This window comes from Dipodomys spectabilis, unplaced genomic scaffold (assembly GCF_019054845.1).
Source record: "Dipodomys spectabilis isolate Male_0828 unplaced genomic scaffold, ASM1905484v1 ptg000215l, whole genome shotgun sequence".
Classification (NCBI taxonomy): Eukaryota; Metazoa; Chordata; class Mammalia; order Rodentia; family Heteromyidae; genus Dipodomys; species Dipodomys spectabilis.
Genome location: NW_024870892.1, coordinates 8,645,135 through 8,664,698, shown reverse-complemented (window position 1 = coordinate 8,664,698; position 19,564 = coordinate 8,645,135). Strand labels below are relative to the sequence as shown.

General features: G+C 44.8%; 1 protein-coding gene across 2 annotated transcripts; it reads right to left on the bottom strand.

Moving 5' to 3' along the window:
- Positions 1-2,732: 2,732 nt before the first annotated feature.
- Upf3a (UPF3A regulator of nonsense mediated mRNA decay) lies at positions 2,733-18,677 on the bottom strand. 2 transcript variants are annotated; one of them, XM_042697182.1, is made up of 8 exons: positions 18,425-18,674; positions 17,872-17,978; positions 15,418-15,524; positions 11,501-11,599; positions 11,022-11,132; positions 7,810-7,865; positions 7,566-7,721; positions 2,733-3,985 (listed from the first exon to the last, which is right to left on the bottom strand). In XM_042697182.1, exons 1-8 carry the CDS (start codon positions 18,629-18,631, stop codon positions 3,821-3,823), a joined length of 1,008 nt encoding a protein of 335 aa, XP_042553116.1. In that variant the 5' UTR covers positions 18,632-18,674; the 3' UTR covers positions 2,733-3,820. The 2 variants fall into 2 exon arrangements, 1 of the variants encoding a protein (XP_042553116.1); XR_006150207.1 differs by lacking the exon at positions 7,810-7,865 and having other exon boundaries at positions 3,898-3,985; positions 18,425-18,677.
- Positions 18,678-19,564: the final 887 nt, after the last annotated feature.

Below are 19,564 nucleotides of genomic sequence, written 5' to 3'. Positions count from 1 at the left end.
TTATTCCCTGAACAATACAAGGAGAGACTACTTACAGTGTTCGCATTGTGTAAGTAATCCAGAAATGTTAAAATTCTATACAGGAAGGTGTGTGGGAGTCCCATGCAGATTGTACATAATGCACTTAAGCACCAAACTTTGATACCTGTGGATCCTGGCATGGAGGAGCAATGATTCCTACCTTGAATCTGGCAGTGCCCCTTCATAAACACCACCTATAAATACTACCTATTACTTTACTATATTGGAAGTAGGACAAAAACAATGACTAAATTAAGGATATGAAGATCAACAGCCAGAACTGAGACTCAACTAGCAACAGTGGGACAGAGAAATCTCTGGACAGGACAGCCTGGAAATTTACAACCTAGGAGTAGGCTTCCTACTCATCCTTTCGGCCAGATACTTATAGGCAGCTTCTTTCCCTTGTGAGAAGTCCAGCTAATAATAAAAGTAGAGAAGGTTCAGGGGCCCTGGTTGGAATCCCTGAAGCAGAGACAGGAATGCAGGGCCAATGCACACCCTCCAGGGGACACACAGGTAAGCATCCTGAGCCACTCACTGAAGTGGTGCCACAAAAAAGGTCAGGTAGCCCAGAGGAGCTGACAAACAACCTCTCCAGTGTTCCAGAGGTCCAGAAGTCACTAAGGTCTCCAGATGCACCTGCACAGCCAGATGTAGCACCCAGCTAAAGCCCACGTTTTACAGTAAGCAAAATCCTTTTCCTGGTGAAAAGCAAGTTTGTTATCTGAGAGGAGGAGGGAGCAGATTTCATCCTGGGTTTACTTCCAGGTTTTGGTGTGCACTAGGGGAGTAAGAATGCTTTAGAAAAGCTGGGCACCAGTGACTCATGCCTGTAATCCTAGCTACTCAGGAGGCTGAGAGCTGAGAATCAGAGTTCAAAACCAGCACAGGTAGGAAAGTCTCTGAGACTTTTATCTCCAATAAACAACCAAAAAGATGTAAGTGGAGCTGTGTCTCAAATGGTAGAATACTAGCCTTGAGTAAACAAAAGCTCAAGGACAGTGCCCAGGTCCCAAATTCAAGCCCCAGGATGGCACCCTTCCACCCCTCCCTCCCCCACAAAAAAAGCTGTAGAAGACTCTGACCTTCAAAAAGTAAGGGGAGGAATGGGACCCAGATGACATCATGGTTAGATTGCTAATGTCATTGTATCAGCTGGGTGGTTTTCATCACAAAAGCTAACTCAAAGGGTGATGGAGGGGAGTCATGTGTGACAGGTAGAAATGAAAACATAGTGGCTGGGGCAGGTCTATTTCCTGGAGTTGTTCATCTTATAAAAGCCAAGCAGGACCTTGCCTTCACATCAGACCCGAGCAACCAGGCAGACTGTTCTTCTCTGTGTACTAGAACCAGCCATTGTTGAGCTCCCAGCAGCAGAAACAGCCCTGCACTGAACCTCCTCAGCTGCAGCAGCAACAGGTGAAACAGCCTTGCCAGCCTCCACCCCAGGAGCCATGCAACCCTGTTGTTCCTGAGCCCTGCCACTGCAAGGTACCTGAGCCCTGCCACTCCAAGGTGCCTGAGCCTTGCCCCTCAACAGTCACTCCAGCACCAGCTCAGCAGAAGACAAAGCAGAAGTAATGCCTGCAGCCACGCCCTTGAAGAGCCGATTGCCAGATGCGGAGCTTTCTCCTCCATAAATCCCATGTGGCCACTTGACCTTGAAATTAGCATGCTGTCAGAGTTATAATCCTTCTCCCTTTCATCCCTCCAAAAGATATCCCTTATACTCATTCTGGTGTTTTCCTGAGCCTCTAAATATGGATGAAAGTCTCACTGAGTGAGTTAGTCTTCCCATGGCTCAGGGTTCATCTGAAGAGGGATCAAGTGAATCTTCCCTGTCCTGCTCTCATTAAATCACTGTTAACTTAAAAAAAAAAAAAAAAGTAAGGGGAGGGCTGGGAATGTGGCTTAGTGGTAGAATGCTTGCCTAGCATGTATGAAGCCCTGAGTTCAATTCCTTAGTACCACATACACAGAAAAAGCCAGAAGGAGTGCTGTGGCTCAAGTGGTAGAGTGCTAGCCTTGAGCAAAAGAAACTCAGGGACAGTTCCCAGGCCCTGAGTTCAAGCCCCAGAACTGGCAAAGAATAAAAAATAATAAGACAAAAAGTGAGGCTATGTCACATGAGACCTACAAAGGCAGAGTACAACCCTGGACCTCTACAAACTCAGGCAGGCTATTCTTGATTTAATAAAATATTTCAGATTGGTAAAAGCAGCTGTGCAACTTTAAAGCACAGATGTACACTCCTGGTGCAGACTGATGGTGAGGCCGGGCCCAGGTGAACTCTGAGTGCCAAGCTGTCACCCCGTCTGCATCTGTTGTTCTTGTCCTCTCTGCTATCTCCGCAGAAGAATGTGCTCACTGGTTCCCCTTCTTCCCTCTTGTATTAAGTGAATCCTTTCCCCTGTGCTGGTTCATCTTCATTCCTGGAGAACCTGGTGGGCTTGGTGTGAGTGTTGTGCTTCCAACCATCCAGAGGGCATCTCAGTGTTTCAGGTTCTTTCTCTGACAATTCCCCAAGTCCCTCTTTATCACTGCCATCCAATGACCAGTGACCTGGCAGGAATATCCACGTGAGAGAGTTACTCATTGTCAGTCTTCTTCTACGCTCCACATAGGGGCTGTAGGAGCTGAGTTCACCACCACACTGCTGCGTCTGGCAGCAGTGGTCACATAACAAATACACTACAAACCACTGAAAAGATGAACAAACTGCAATACTGATTTATGTCATTATGCTTGAGTGACAGACAAGGAGTAAGTAAGACTCTAAGGTACTATACACAGTCTTCTAAATAGCCCTCCAAAATAAGTGCAGATGAACTTAATGAGACATTCCTTGGAGCCCAGATACATGTGTACTAAGATGGAGTCCTGTCTGCTCCAAATATAGCCAAGTTCACTGAAGTTTAATAATGTCAGATAGCTTTAAACACATACCTAAATATTAATTAACAGTAAATAATTAGCTGTTTGGTTCTTGAAGTCTTTGCCTACTTGACCTACAAGTCCATACACTCCATCTGGGGCTTGTCATCAAGCGTGGGCATCAGGCGAGACCACGAGGACGCCATGCCAGAGATGGCATCAAGTGCTGCTGTACTGTAAACAATGACACAAAAACACTGTGTACAAACCTCAGGGTACAAGATCATGGAAGTGGTAATGGAGTGAGGGGCAAGAGCCCTGGGTTGGGCAAGCTTGGCTGTGAGTTGCAGATGGAATGTTGTGGCAAGGGGCCTTATCTGCTCTTTGCACCAATAAGTTCACCCCATGGAGTCACCTATGAGCAGGGAAAGAGACAAGACCAGGAGGAAGCAGGTCCACAGAGAAAAATCATAGCACTTAAGAACTGGATATCCCTGAAAGAGATTGAAATATACAATTCTAGATAACTGAATTTTTAAATAACAGATAACTGTAGGTGACTGGAAGAACAAATAGGTACAAAAATTTCAAAACAGGGGAAAACAACAGACCTGTAAAAACCTATGCAGGAAGAGAGACTGGGAGAGCAGATAAAGACCTCAGTGCAGATGAGGAGCTAGGAGAGGAAAAGCTAATGGGTGAAAGAAGAGTTCACACAGGCAACAGTTGAAGAATAGAGAAACTTCTTGATTTAAAGGTAGATGTGATTGTACAGTCAACATTTACAAAGATCTTGGCATGACTAATGGGAAACAACTGCTATCATATCCTGACAATGCTTCCAGATCCCAAGTCTAAAGTGAGGTCTATACACTCACTGATGATGTGACTTCATGATGAAGGTCGTAGAAATGAGGCATGCTCACTTCTCCCTGGGCACTTCTGGTGGGTTCTCCAGGGGCTTGACTTTCAAGGTTGTACAGGGGGTATATGTCTCCTGTTTTTCATCTCCAGTACACATTTCTTCACCTTTTTGTTTTGGTTTCTCTGTGGTTGGTTCCTCTCCCTTTTCTGGTTTCTTAAGAAGCTGAGAAATTTTAACATTGGTAAAATATTAGTCAAGAGCATGTTACAAAAATAACTTGCCTAAATGGTTAAAAATATGAGCCTAAATGTTTGAATAACAACATAATTTAATTTGTAAGTTCAAAATATTTTTTAAATTATTTATTATTGTTTTTAGAGGTGATGTACAGAGGGTTGACCTTTATATACATAGGTGATAACTACATTTCTTTTCTTTTGCCTAGTGTCACCTGTACCCTCAGTGTCTCATTCTCTCCCTTCCACCTCCACCCATGAGTTGCTTGAGAAACCAAGTTTTTTGATATGCAGTTAATCAAGGACATATTTATAGTTATGAAAAGTATGTAGGTCTATTAATGTTATGGTATTTATAGCAATAATAGAGGATTACAAAATAAAATGTGCACTATCATTTGATTTTGATTTACATGTCAGTCTCCACATATACAATGCTAAATGGGGCTATACTCTGAAAAACACAATTAGGTGATTTCATCCTTGTGCCAAGGTGAGTGCCTTTACACAAAGTTATTAGAGGAGGTAATCTCACATCCCTGTTGATAGTTCACAGGTTCGTGTGTTGGGCACTTGTTCCTGCTGGTACTGTTTGTGGAGGAAATAGACCACTGGGGTGGGTCCTTGGAGGCTGAATCTTGACCTGGCTCTTCCTGAATTCTGTTCTGTTTGCCATGAGATGAGTAGTTTTGTAGGCTTTATTACATACTCTTACCACCAGGATTTTTAAAAACATATGATACCTTTAATTCAGGAATTTAATATGCTATCCAAGGGTCAGAGTTTCCAAGGAAGTGCTCATGTGTGAATGTATTTTACATTTTAGAATAAATAAAAAGCAGTATGCTGGTGACACTATGATGTCTTGCCTCATGACAGACAGGCCCAGAATCAACAGTCAAAGACTGAACTGAAATCTCTGAAACTGTAAGGCAGATAAATCCTTCTATCATTTGTTTTCTCAGATATTTTGTTTACAGTGCTGCAAAAGTAATTAATACAGTTGGATATCTGTGGCTCACACCTGTAATCCTAGCTACTTAGGAGGCTGAAATCTAAGGATCACAGTTTGAAGCCAGTCAAGGTAGCAAAGTCCGTGAGACTCTTATCTCCACTAAACTACCAAAAAAAGACAGAAGTGGAGCTGTAGCTCAAGTGGTAGGGTGCTAGTCTTGAGCATAAAAGCTCAGGGAATGAGCCCAGCCTCAAAGTTCAAGCCCCAGGACTGGCAAAAAATAACAACAACATGGCTCGGAAGGTGGCTCAGTAGTAGAGTGCTTGCCTTGCATGCATGAAGACCTGGGTTCGATTCCTCAGCACCATATTAGCAGAAAAAGCTGGAAGTGGCATTGTAGCTCAAGTGGTAGAGCGCTAGCCTTGAGCTAAAGATCTCAGGGACAGCGCCCAGAGTTCAGGCCCCACGACTGACCAAAAAAGAAAAACCAACAACAATAAAAGTAACAAATATAGTCATCATACGGCAGTCAAAGTACCCACACAAGCACAAGCACACTGAATCCATCTGAGGACACTACAACACATGGACTAGTTCATCTTTAAGAGGCAGAACTGACTTTCATCTGTGGATTCCAGTTCCTCCAGAATAAGTATTTTGTAACAAGAAAAAAAAATTAAAGGTTTACACTGATAATTTTTACAACAGTTTATAGGCCTTTAAAATATTTTAGCTGACATTATAGAGGTTTTAATGGCTTTTCTAAATAACTTGCAGAAGAACACTTTTGACAAAAATGACTTTGAGAATGTAAAACAGACAATGAGTTAGCTAGTATTTGCAAACCTATGGCCATAAGATTTACAAAATGTATTCCGATTTTTCCCTGTTTATGAAGTAAGAGTTGAAATCCTCTGTTCCTCTGCCTCCCAAGTGCTGGGATTATAGGCATGCACCATTATGCTTGGCTCAGAGTCATATTTCTATAATGACAAGAACTTCCATAACATTAAGGTCCCATTTCACTAGCTTTCATCCAGGAGACTGTTACAGGAAATAAAAGCTGTGCTATGGAGAGTGATGCTTATTTACCTCTCAAACGAGCAAACACACTGATCTGAGCAGTTTCCCAAGGAAGACCTGTTTCCCTCTTACCTCTGTGTTCTTACAGACTTGGTTGGGTTTCTCAACTTCATCAATGCTATCAAAGTTTAAAATAATCAATGTAGCTGAGTGCTGGTGGTTCATGCCTGTAATCCTAGTTACTCAGGAGGCTGAGATCTGATCATGGTTCAAAGCCAGCCTGGGCAGGAAAGCCCATGAGACTCTTATCCCCAATTAACCATGAGAAAACTGGAAGTGGTGCTGTGACTCAAGCCCTATGAGACACACACACATTAATGTACACCTGCACCTAAATTCTGATTCGAGTCAGTGAAAAAGAACTACTGTGGGTGGTGTTTGGGGTCTCATGGCTATACTGGTCACCTTGTGACCTACTTTTATCTTTGAAATAGGTAGGACTGAGCCCCACTGTGGGACTTGTATCTCACAGGCTCCAAGAAATATACTTTTGCACAAATGCCCCTTCAGGAGCTACGCTGTGGTCATTGGTGCTGTTCATCAGATGTTTGCGCTTTCCTTCTGAGAAGGTAGCTATAGAACTTGTTCTGGCCAGAGATGTGTGCAGGGTAAAATTCATCACTCCATGTGTAAACCTGAAGAACTTATATGTAATTTACCTCATTGTACATTATTTCCCCACCCTAAAGATGGTGTAGGTTCGTCAAGATAGGACCTCTGTCAGCTGAGGTCTCTGAAAATCCATCATGAGCAACAGGCCACTTGTCAAGGGAAAGACTACACATGACAAGCAATGTACTTTGGTCAGGCTGAGCCAATGAGATTTTTGGACCACTAGTTACTGCAGCATACACTGCCAGTCTTAGTATCTGACCAGCTTCCAGTCTGGTCCTGTGATTCTGTGGGATATTATATAGAAACTGTACTCTCCATCAGTGGCCCTATGGGAAAGAATATTTCAGAACAAAGTCTCAGAGGAAGCTTTGTTTCCTCAAGAAGCCATTATATTTTCTCCTCACAGAAACAAAGAAGTATGTTTCTAATCAGGTCTCCCATTCTGGACATACATGTGGCACAAGTTTCTCTTTCCTAGTGTCTTAACATTTTACTTCTTTTCCTAACACAGTATAATCTTATTGAACTCCTGTATTAGATTGATTGTGTTGTGAGGTGAAACTGTACTAGGCTGAAGTCTTAATAAGGTAGTAAGAAGACAAGGACTCATTCCAATTCTGGCCAATATGTGTTATGCAGAATAAAATTCCTTCAACCTGTGTGAATGAATGGTCGGCCACAGGAGAAGCTTGTCAAGAGAATAAAACCTAAGGCTTCTGCAGCCAAAGAATGCTGAGTCCCAGGACTGAAACCATACATAAAAAGGCTGAGCTGGTGGCTACAGTCAGGAAATTTTGGAAGTGATACACCCATTACCCGTGCCTTCTACTCACATTGGTCCACATAGCTTGTCCATATAGCATAGCAGAACTACTGTTGAGAAAGGAAAAGTGAAGGGCTTCATCAAAATTACCTTAATCCTTACTTCTTTCTCAGTTTTCTTTTGCTTATCTGCTTCTTTTCTTTTATATCTTTCTTCTTCCCTTCTTTTTCTTTTTTCTTCCTCCCGCAAGCGTTTTTTTTCTAATTCCCTCCTCCTCCGTTCTTCTCTCTTTTCTTCTCGAATTCTCTAAATGTATAGGCAAATACATGGATAAATATTCTGGTTGGAAATTCAGACACAGAAGGTCAGTCACCATGTAAAATGTCATACCTACCTGCTTTTCTAATTTTCTATTCTTAATATATTCCAAAAGAGGTGTGGTTCTTCTAGCTAAAACACACACAAAAAATATAATGTATCACATGTAACTTCTAAAATGAGGTATTTTGTTTATTTACTTATTTATTGTCAGTTGTGGGGCTTGAACTCAGCCTGGGCACCGTCCCTGAGCTCTTTTACTCAAGACTAGTGCTCTACTACTTTGAGCCACAGCACCACTTCGTTTTTGAGTGGTTAATTGGAGATAAGAGTCTCATGGGGACTTTTCAGCTCAGGCTGGCTTTGAACCATGATCTCAGCCTCTTGAGTAGCTAGGATTACAGGTGTGAGCCACCAGTGCCCAGCGAGATTTATTTTCAATACTTGCTTTCAAGTTAATCTTTAGAATAATTAGGGGAAGACTTTATTTGTATTTATGCAAATCTATCCAGCACCTATATGGGGAGCTGTTATCCCATTACTTTAATTCAAGTAGTTTTTGGAGGCATCAAAAATTTTGTATCTTATGAAGGGTAGATGAGAACCTTGTACACAGAATATGAACAACCATATAACTAACACTAACTCAACAAACATAATAAGCATTATCACCTAGAGCATACTGCTACATACAGGCACTATACTGAGTGTTTTTACACTTGGTATCTCATGAAAACCTATGAAGTTCCAGAAGGCAGTTCATACCAAGTTTTACAGCTGTTCTCCGATCTGTCTACTCCAAAGACCCTGAATACATCAGCTTCTGTCAATATAAGCTTGTTACAATTCCATTTAACTCTTACTCATTAGACTTGTTCTTGAGACTTCACTGAAGGCCAGAAGCTAAGTGAAAAACAAACAAAAAATGGGCAACTGCTATGAACTGCTTGATAAAAATTCTAATGCAATGGGAAGAAACAGGAACCACAGAAACGGGCTCCATAGCCTAGCCTGTAATAAAGTAAATGCTAACCTAACAACTAGTGAACTTGAGTCCCTGGCACTTCATTTAACTAGTATTACCTGTGCAACATATACTAAGCAAGATGCTGAAGCTGACAGAAGAGGGCAAAGGCCCTCCACAGGAATGCAGCAAATGGTTTGTCTCAAAACCACCCCATAGTGACAGACCCCATCCAAAAGAATACTTAAATGGAGTAAAACACAGAAGAGCACAGGAGGTGAGTTCTAAAAACAATATCTAAATTGCTTTTGCTAACTCTTCTTAATTGCCATGATCCTCAGCTGGGTGCTGGTGGCTCACGCCTGTAATCAGGAGGCTGAGATCTGAGGATTGCGGTTCAAAGCCAGCCAGAGCAGGAAAATCCGTGAGACTCTTATTTCCAATAAACCACCAGAAAACTGGAAGTGGTGCTGTGGCTCAAGTGGTAGAGCACTCGCCTTGAGCTAAAGAGCTGAGGGACAGCGCCCAGGCCCAGAATTCAAGCCCCATGACCAACCAAAAAAAAAAAAAAATTTGCCATGCTCCTAACACTATTTCTCTCCACCTTCCCCAAGTCCACCATTAGCTAATCTGTTCAAACCAAATCACTAGCATCTTTAGTGCTTTCTCTCCCCTATCTCCTACAACCAATCCATCCATCATCTACTGGAAGTCTATTTAACTTCCAAAACAAATGCTACATCTGTCAGTCTAGTATGAGCAACTCATCCTGGGGAGCAAGAACCTCCCAGCGTTGCTCTTGGCAGAATGAATAAATCAGCCCATGCCACTCCCCAAAAGGAATCCCAACCCCTCTGCCCAGACACCAGGCCAATACTAGTGTTCCCCATCCTGCTCCAACCATGTAAGCTTACTTGCTACTCCTACAAAGCTCCAGCTTCAGGCCTGCTTGTTTATTTAACAAATACTTGGTTCCTAAGCTTCTCAATCCTGTGACTATGAAGATGAAAACGTGGTTCTGCTGGGCAAAGTGGGGAGATGCATGGAGCAGCGAGATCGAATGCTGTCAACAGTGTGACTGTTGAAGGGTGAGCAGGATCTAGCTGTGAGGCAGGAGGTAGAGCCTTGTGGTGGAACACACAATCAATAGAGAAGGCAGACCCCATGTGGGATGAAGGCATCAAGCCTGGTGATGAATGAAAATGCTCTACATCTACGCAGGGGAGTTCTGGCGACTGTAATAGGACATAAAAATTTCTAAAACACACGACTTTTGGGAGAAGAGCAAAAGGTTGGATTCAGACGCGATCTAGTACATTCACAGTGGTATAGCTGGAGACCAAAGATTGAATTCAAACCAGATTCTATGGTCCTGCTAGGTTGTAATGTTGGTTTGTTTTGCAACTGATGGGGTTGATATTCTTTTGAATGGCAGGAAGGTAGCTCCTTCTTCTTTTCTTTTTCTTTTTGTCTGTCATGGGGCTTGAACTCTGGGGCTGGCACTGTCCCTCAGCTCTTCAGCTCAAGACAAGCACTCTACCACTTGAGCCACAGCGCTACTTCTGGTTTTCTGGTGGTTTACTGGAGATAAGAGTCTCATGCACTTTCCTACCTGGGCTGGCTTTGAGCTGCAGTCCTCAGATCTAAGCCTCCTGAGTAGCTAGGATTACAGGCGTGGGCCAACAGCGCCTAGCTGAAGGTGGCTTCTTATGTGAAGAAAGCATTTCATCTCTATGGGATCCTAATACTTAACCACAACTGCTCTTTCCAAAAACCCCTGACTCAGCTCTGTGACACAAACCCCTCCTGATACCAGAAAGCACATATACGTGTTCATCAGAAGTACTGTTGCCTAAAACAAAGTGATCACTGGAAACTCAAGACATTCCATCAACAAAGACTCAGAAGTAGTGTCCTAAGCTGACATCCTTTTGTTAAAATTAGAAAATACATTTCTGCCAAGCCTGCAACAAACTGAGATTTTACTATTGTCATAAAAAGGAAAATTAGGCACCAGTGGCTCACACCTGTAATCCTACCTACTCAGAATGCTGAGGCCTGAGGCTCTTGGTTTAAAGTCAGCTCATGAGACTCTTATCTCCAATTAACCACTCAAAAACCAAAGTAGTGCTGTGGCTCAAATGGTAGAGTGCTAGCCTTGAGCACAAAGAGGCAGGGGGACAATGCTCAGGCCCTGAGTTCAAGCCCTACAACCAGCAACAAAAATAAATTTAAAAATTTTTTTAAAATAAAAGAAAAATTAAGTTCATTCTCCATAACCAAGCATCTCAGTAAATAAAGAAAAAAGTATGAGAAAAACAGACCAAAGAGTTCTCTTGTCTTTGCCTCTATCTCCCCTAGAAGTGTCTCAGGATTGGCACTGGTTTTCTCTTCCTCCACACTGTACATTTCCAAAAACTGTTTATAATCTGGATCTGTAAGTATGAAAAAGAAAAAAATGAAAAAAAACAAACATTTTTTTTTGGTCGGTTGTGGGACTTGAACTCTGGGCTTAGGAGCTATCCCTCAGCTCTTCAGCTCAAGGCAAGCGCTCTACCGCTTGAGCCAAAGCGCCACTTCCAGTTTTCTAGTGGTTTATTGGAGACAAGAGTCTCACGACTTTCCTTGCCCGGGCTGGCTTTGAACCTTGATCCTCAGATCTCAGCCTCTTGAGTAGCTAGGATTACAGGCGTGAGCCACCGGTGCCCAGCTATAAACATATTTCTCCCCAACTACATGAGTGGAATATTTGATCAAGGCATTAAACGTGGTGGCTCTCAATCCAGCATGGAAAAAGGCTCACCGTCTTCGATACTTCCAGTCTTGGTATCCTTCTTCTTCAGCTTCTTTTTGGCTATCTTCTGGAAGGGAGCAAACTCCACCACTGCAGGATACTCCAGGCCTTGAACCAAGACACATTCCAAACACTCATTAATCTGAAACTCTACTATGTTCACTTGGAAAATGACATCTAACTTATTAAAGGATGGTGATAAGACAAACTATAGGAGGAGTAATGTTTATTAAATCAAATGACTTATCATGAAGTTATGACATGCCTGGACACATTGAAAACATCAAACTTCTCATTTTTATAGGGGTATGTCTTACACCTCAATAGGCCCAAACAACTTATCAAAGGAATACTTGAAGTTATTCTTAAATATTCTTTATTTTAAAAGGTTAATTCTAGTATCAATCTGTTATATACGCTCAAGGAAATGACTGCACTTACAAGCATGAGAAAAACTGAGAAGAGTATATATCTCATGCTTTTTACAATATCTATTTTAATTTAAAAAATGAAAAAGGTCTTTGTTGTTATGATGGTGGGGAGGACACACAGAGAATGTTCACTGTGACAATCTATTATACTCTTCATCAATGTGTGGAATATTTCCACCTCAGTGACAAACCCACTGAGCAGTCATTTTCAATCATGTCAGTAATATTCAGAAGATTCTGACAATTCTCATATAGAATACATTTTGTAGTTAATTTCAACTATCCAGAATAATGAGAATGAGAAAGATAAAGGCATTCTATTGGCAGGGACAAAGCCAATTCCTTTCTAGATGCCCACAGTGTCAGTACATGATAAATAGGTAAATACCAATGACATGGCAGTTGACAGTCCCTCATTTCAAAACCTGATTACAAAGTACAAAAATTCAAATAATACAGACACAGAAACACACACAAAGGAAATACAACAGAGGGTCCAGAAAACTCCTTTAATAAATGGTTAAATGATTTTCAGCAAAATGCCAGGGCCATCAATAGGGAACGATATTTCAAACGAATTGTGCTGAGAAAACGACATCTACAATACAAGAGGAGGAAGTTGGATCCTTATCTATTAACACAAAAATCAATTAAAAGAACAATAAACTCTTAGGGAAAAAAAAAGAGCACGGAAAAAAAAGAACAAGGAAAAGCCCTATAACTTTACATTTGCCAAACTTTTCACAAATGTAACAACAAACTTTACTATGTCAAGATAACTCCCATGCATCAAAAGACACAACTACATTGAGTGTAGTGACACATGCCCATTAATCTCAGCTACTTAGGAGACACAGGCAGGAGGATTTAAAGATGCAGGCCAGGGGCTGGGAAGATGGCTCAGTGGTAGAGTGCGTGCCTTGCATGCATGAGGCCCTGGGTTTGATTCCTCAGCACCACATAAGCAGAAAAAGCTGGAAGTGGCGCTTTGGCTCAAGTGGTAGGGCGCTAGCCTTGAGCTGAAGAACTGAGGGACAGTGCTCAGGCCCAGAGTTCAGGCCCCATAACTGACAAAAAAAATTAAAAAAAATAAAAAAATAAAGATGCAGGCCAGCCTAGGCAAATTTAGCAAGACCCTATCTCAAAAACAAATAAAAATAAAAGGTCTGAGGATATATCTAAAGTGGTATGGAATTTTCATAGTGAGCAAAAGTCCCTGACTTCAATCTCTAATGCTGAAAAAAATAAAGATATAATCAATAGAATAAAAAGGTAACCTATGGGAGAAGGTATTTGCAAAAAATACATCCGTTAAGAGTTCAATATCCAGGATATGAGGAATCCCTGTAATTCAACAATAAGAAAATAAGCAATTCTATTAAGAAATGGACAAGCTGGGCACTGGTAGCTTATGCCTGTAATCCTAGCTACTCAGGAGGCTGAGATCTGAGGATCGTGATTCAAAGCCAGCCCAGGCAGAAAAGTCCCTGTGAGACTCTTATCTCCAAATAACCACTCAAAAACCAGAAGTGGCAGTAGCTCAAACTGGTAGCAAAGAGCTGAGGGACAGTGCCCAGGCCCTGAGTTCAAGTCTCACAAACAAAAAGGAAAGAAAGAAAGAACGAAAGAAAGAAAGGAAGGAAGGAAGGAAGGAAGGAAGGAAGGAAGGAAGAAGGAAGGAAGGAAGGAAGGAAGGAAGGGACAAAGATGTGTAAGCACACAAAAAATGAGTTTCCATCATACAACAGAATACTAGTCAGCACTGAAAAGGAAGGAAATGCTATAATATGCTATGACACAGATGAACCTGGAAGACATTATGCTAAATGCAATGAGCCAGTCCCAAAGACAAACATGTGTGATTCCATTAACATAAGGTATATAGAACAATCAATTTCAAGCTGGGCGATGGTGGTTCATGCCTGTAATCTCAGCTACTCAGGAGGTTGAGATCTGTGAGGATCATGGTTCAAAGCCAGTCCAGGCAGAAAAGTCCTCCAGACTCTTATCTCCAATTCACCACCAGAAAACTGGAAGTGGTACTGTGGCTCAAGTGGTAGAGCTCTCGTCTTGAGCTAAAGGCCCAGAGTTCAAGCCCCATGACCAAAAAAAATAAAAAATAAAAAAAAAATTCAACTTCATACAATAGAACTAAAAAGTACAATGGAATTACAGGGAGCTGGAAGAAGAGAATGGGGAATTAGTGTTAAATTGGTACTGGGTTAGCTTTGCAAGATGCAAGTAAGTCTTGGTTATTGGTTGTAGGAGATATATATATATATATATATAGTCAACATAAGTAGTGTCAAGTACAGTTAACTATTCATTAACACAAAGAAAAAACGGGGTTGTGAGCACAGGCCAAGTAACAGAGCACTTAGTTAACAAGCATGAGTCCATAGTACCACCACACACACACACACACACACACAAAAGAGAAATTTTTAAAAAGGAAAAGATAACATATTTTGCTATGAGTATTTTACCAATACTTTAAAAAAGATAAAGGAAAGGTAGGTACTGAGCAATTAACAGGAAAATCAAATCGTTTCCGCATTAAACTTGCTACTCTTCACTATTCTCAAACTCTATTTCTTAGCTTTTAGTTAATCACTCTAACAATCTTTTCAAGTTTGTAACCCCTTCGTGGAAGAAGGAGAAACACTGCTAGGTTATGGAGGTGGTAATGGGAAGAGGTTGGCTGGGCATCAGAGACAGAAAATAGCTTGTTGTAAAAGGTCTACAAACTTGACAGCAGAGACTACATCATAGGACAGTCCGAAAATCATCAAAGCAGACCCAGAATATATAGGGAAGTGTACCTGTTTCCCTATAGGGAAGACTGCTTAATGCTCATGATGACTAATGTTCATGACCTCAACCATTTCCAAAACATTATTAAAAAGTGTACAACCTTGAAGAGTACTCTTTACATTACAAGGGTAGATTAAGTATTGAGCACACTTCAGAATATTTTTATCAATCATGAGTAAAATAGTTCAGATTTAGAATACAAAAGGTTCATTTATTCAGAAAACTCACTTAAAAAATTCACATTCCACAATGATGCAACACAATATTTATGGAAATTTTATAACTTTATTTCTAATGTAAATATATGGCACAGTAAGAATAAAAATTTATGATACTTAAATGTGTCTAAGAACTTTTTTCTTTTTTGTTGGTTATGGGCTTGAACTCTGGGCTTCAGTGCTGTCCCTGAGCTCTTCAGCTCAAAGCGAGCATTCTACCACTAGAGCCACAGTGCCACTTCCAGTTTTCTGGTGGTTGATTGGAGATAAGAGTCTCATGGATTTTGCTGCCTAGGCTAGATTTGAACCTGGGTCCTCAGATCTCAGCCTCCTTAGTAGGTAGGATTACAGGTGTGAGCCACCAGAAACAGACTAGAGCTTCTTAGTTAAAATCCACAAATATTCTAGCCTAACTTCAATAGATACAGATTATGATAAAGAAATTAATAACCAATAATCTAACCTTTATTGCCAATGAAGATATATCCATCAAAACGGTCTCTGAACAGAAGAATGTCATCAGGATTTCTAAAATTAATGTATGCTCTTGAGTAGAGATGAGGATAAAGACTGAAATTTGAGATAGCAGTAAAAAATGATTAGAAAAATGTAGGGCTTTAATTTTACCAGTCTTGCCTTTTCTGGCTACAGCAAACTCTTCAGACAAAACATTATTGCTAAACAATCATCTCTCAGTTAATTATAACAATTTCCATATTCTTCAGCAAAAACAAAAGTGAAAATAAACATAAGCAAACCATTAACTAGTATTTTTGTTTATTCAAAAGAGACAATTTAGGTCAGGTTCCTCACTGTACAGAGCCAGACTTCACATCTGGACAAAGGCCAGATAATTCAGAGGTCATTCCTGGTGCATCAGGACTAGAATGATATGTGATTGAACTTACTCATCATAAGAATGTTCCCTGTGGGAGATTCTGATTTAGATCACTATCAGGTGCTTCACGGGTAGTGTGGGACTACAGGAAAAATGAATCCTCCTCTACATCAGAAGAGCCATTCCTTTCACAGGCAGCAACATTCAGTAGATTTCACAGAAAAGCTCAGAAAATGGGTATTTACTGAGGGTGTAGTAAAAGTCCTCTTCTGTTTCTGAACTTCAGTCATCTCAAAGTTATCTGTATCTTTTTAAAACGGCATCTATGTTTAACAATTACTTTTCTTTTCTTTTTTTTTTTTGTCAGTCATGGGGCTTGAACTCTGGGCTTGGGTGCTGTCCCAGCACTCTTCAGCTCAAGGCAAGCGCTCTACCACTTGAGCCACAGCGCCACTTCCGGTTCTCTAGTGATTTATTGGGGATAAGAGTCTCACAGACTTTTCTGCCTGGGCTGGCTTTGAACTGAGATCCTCAGACCTCAGCCTCCTGAGTAGCTAGGATTACAGGCGTGAGCCACTGGCACCAGTCAACAATTACTTTTCTTTGAATAGACATTATTGCTACAGTCCAAAGGAAAATCTAGGATTGCCATGAGTGAAAATCGAAATCAGTATACTCTGGCTGTGTTACCACCTTCCACATCGTGCTTTACAACTACCCTAACTAGAGGGATCGGGAAGAGCTGAAAGCAGGGCCCTGGGGTCTGTCATCTGCTCGGCCAGAGCCTTGGGGTCTATCACCTGCTCAGCCAGGGCTTTGCGGTCTCTCACCTACTCGTGCAGGGCCCTAGGGTCTGTTACTTGCTCATCTTGGGCCTTGGGGTCTGTCACCCACTTTTCCAGGGCCTTGGGGTCTGTCATCTGCTCCTCCAAGACCTTGGGTCTGTCACCTGCTCATCCTGGGACTTGGGTCTGTCACCCGCTCATGCAGGGCCCTGGGGTCTGTCACTTGCTCATCCAGGGCCTTGGGGTCTGTCACCCGCTCGTCCCAGGGCTTTGGGGTCTGTCACCTGCTCCTGCAGGGCCCTGGGGTCTGTCACCCACTCAGCCAGGTCCTTGGGGTCTGTCACCCGCTTGGCCAGGGCCTGGGGTCTGTCACCTGCTCCTCCCAGGGCCTTGGGGTCTATCACCTGCTCGATCAGGGCCTTGGGTCTGTCACCCACTCCTGCAGGGTCCTGGGGCCTGTCACCTGCTCATCCAGGACCTTGGGGTCTATCACCCATTTGGCCAGGGCTTTGGGGTCTGTCACCCACTTGTCCAGGGCCTTGGGCTGTCACCTGCTCATCCTGGGCCTTGGGTCTGTCACCTGCTCTTGCAGGACCTGGGGTCTGTCACCTGCTCATGCAGGGTCTCGGGGTCTGTCACCCACTCAGCCAGGGCCTTGGGATCTATCACCCGCTTGTTCAGGGCCTTGGGGGTCTGTCACCCACTCGGCCAGGGCCTGGGGTCTGCCACCTGCTCTTCCCAGGGCCTTGGGGACTGTTACCTGCTTGTCCAAGGCCTTGGGTCTGTCACCCACTTGGCCAGGGCCTTGGGTCTATCACCCGCTCATCCAGGGCCTTGAGGCCCTGCTCGTCCAAGGCCTTGGGTCTGTCACCCGTTCATGCAGGTTCTGGGGTCTGTCACCTACTTGTCCAGGGCCTTAGGTCTGTTATCTGCTCGTGCAAGGCCTTGGGGTATGTCACCCACTCGTCCAGGGCCCTGGAGTCTGTCACCTGCTCTTCTAGGACCTTGGGGTCAGTCACCTGCTCGGCCAGGGTCTTGGGGTCTGTCACCTGCTCGTCCAGAGCCTTCCCTCTGTGCAGTGTTAAGACAGGTGTTGGGTATGACGCTTGAACACTTTTGCCAAGAATGGAAGGAAAGGCCGGGTGGAGGGGCTGGTGACAAGCACTCCACACTCCATGCAGCTCGGGACGAAGCCACCCACGGAAAGGGGCGCACGGCCCCAGGAGCGGCGGGGCCAGGGCTGGGGGCCGGTTCGGCCCGTCCCTCTCTACCGCCACTGTCTTCCAGCCCTCACCTGACGTCCGCGGCGACCACCTCGAAGTAATCGTGTGCCGGCAGCGGCCGCAGCAGCTCCTCCAGTCGCTCCTTGGTGAGGCCGGGGGGCAGCCGACGGAGGACAACCTGGGGCGGCGCGGGCCAGTCACGCGCGCCCTATGCGGAGGGGCCTAGAGAACCGCCAGGCCCGGGGCTCCAGAGCGCCCACACCGGGCAGCGTACTCCGCGCCCGCGGGTGGGCGTCACCGCCGCGGCCCCGCCCCGGAGCCGACCCCGCCCTGGGATTGCCCCGCCCCGTCCCTGGGCCCCGCCCGCTCCTCCCTAGGTGAGCCCGTTTCCCCCCAACTCCCCAAGTTGCCCAAGGCCGGCCTCCACGCCTTCCAGCCCCGCCCCGAGCCGGCCCAACCCCGGGATAGCCCCGAGCCAGCCCCGCCCCCACCCTGGGCCCCGCCCTCCTCCCGAGGTGGGCCTGTTTTCCCCACTCCCCAAGTCGCTCCAGGCCGGCCTCCCGCCCCACCCCGTTTGTTTTGGGTCACCCTCCCCGCACCAAGTGTTCCCGCCCGGTCCCCCACCTTGCTCAAAGTCGTCCTCTTCTCCTCGCGAGGTTTGCCGGCTCCGCTCCCACAGCCAGACGACGAGGGCGGAGGTGTTTCAGGCTCCCGCCGCGGCGACTCACGGGGCAACTGAGCCTCCGCGGCCAGCAACTTCTCTCTTCCACTTGGACCCCGCGCGGTAGCTGTCGCGGCCAAGCCACCAGTCCGCTCCTTCTCCGAGCGCATCTCGCAGCTCCGCGGCGCACCAGCAGCAGCCGCGCGGGAACGAAACCTCGCGAGAACTCGGCCTCCACGCCACGCCCCTCCCAGCACCGCCCCTTCCGCCGCGGCGACCACCTCGGAGTAATCGTGTGCCAGCAGCGGTCCAGTCCTCCCTGCTCTCGGTGCTGGAGGGGGTGCTCTCGTCGGTCCAGGCTGGGCGGGGGGACGGGGTGCCTAGGCCGGCCCGCGCTGGCCTGGCCTCAGACTAGACGTCCAGGAGGGTCCTGAGGAAGAGCGGACCCGGTGGACTGGGAACATGGTGGGCAGCGGTGCTGTCAGTCCGCGGTGGAGGCGCGGCCTCGCCCGTTACCATTGGAGCTGTGCAGAGGGGCCGCTCCGGAGGTCGGGCTTCACTCGCCGTCCCACCCAGCGCGATGTCGGATACGACGGCCCTTCCTTTCCTCACTTGCCCCCACTCCATATCCCGGCATGGGCTTTGATACCGAGGAGTTACGCCCTTGTGTTGCTCCCTATCTGCAGCCTCCTCCAGTCAGTCCGTGTGTCCGTGAGTTGTCTGTGTCCAAGCCCAGTCGAGAAGACCCGCGCCCTCATAGGAGTCTGACTTAACATTCTCGGTTGTTAGTCCATCCATTTTCCCAATGGATAAAACGCATAAGGATATGTTCCATGTTTTCTCGATCCACTCATCTACTGTAGGACATCTAGGCTGTTTTCATAGCTCAGCTGTTGTGAATACTGCAGCAATGAACATGGACATGCAAGTGTCTTTGCCATATCCTAACTTGTAATGCCCGAGAGTATGGTATGACTGGATCATAGGGTAGTTTTTGGTTTTCTCTCGGTCATGGGGCTTGAACTCTGGGCCTGGGCGCTGTCCCTCAGCTCTTCAGCTCAAGGGGAGTGCTCTACCACTTGAGCCATAGTGCCACTTCCAGT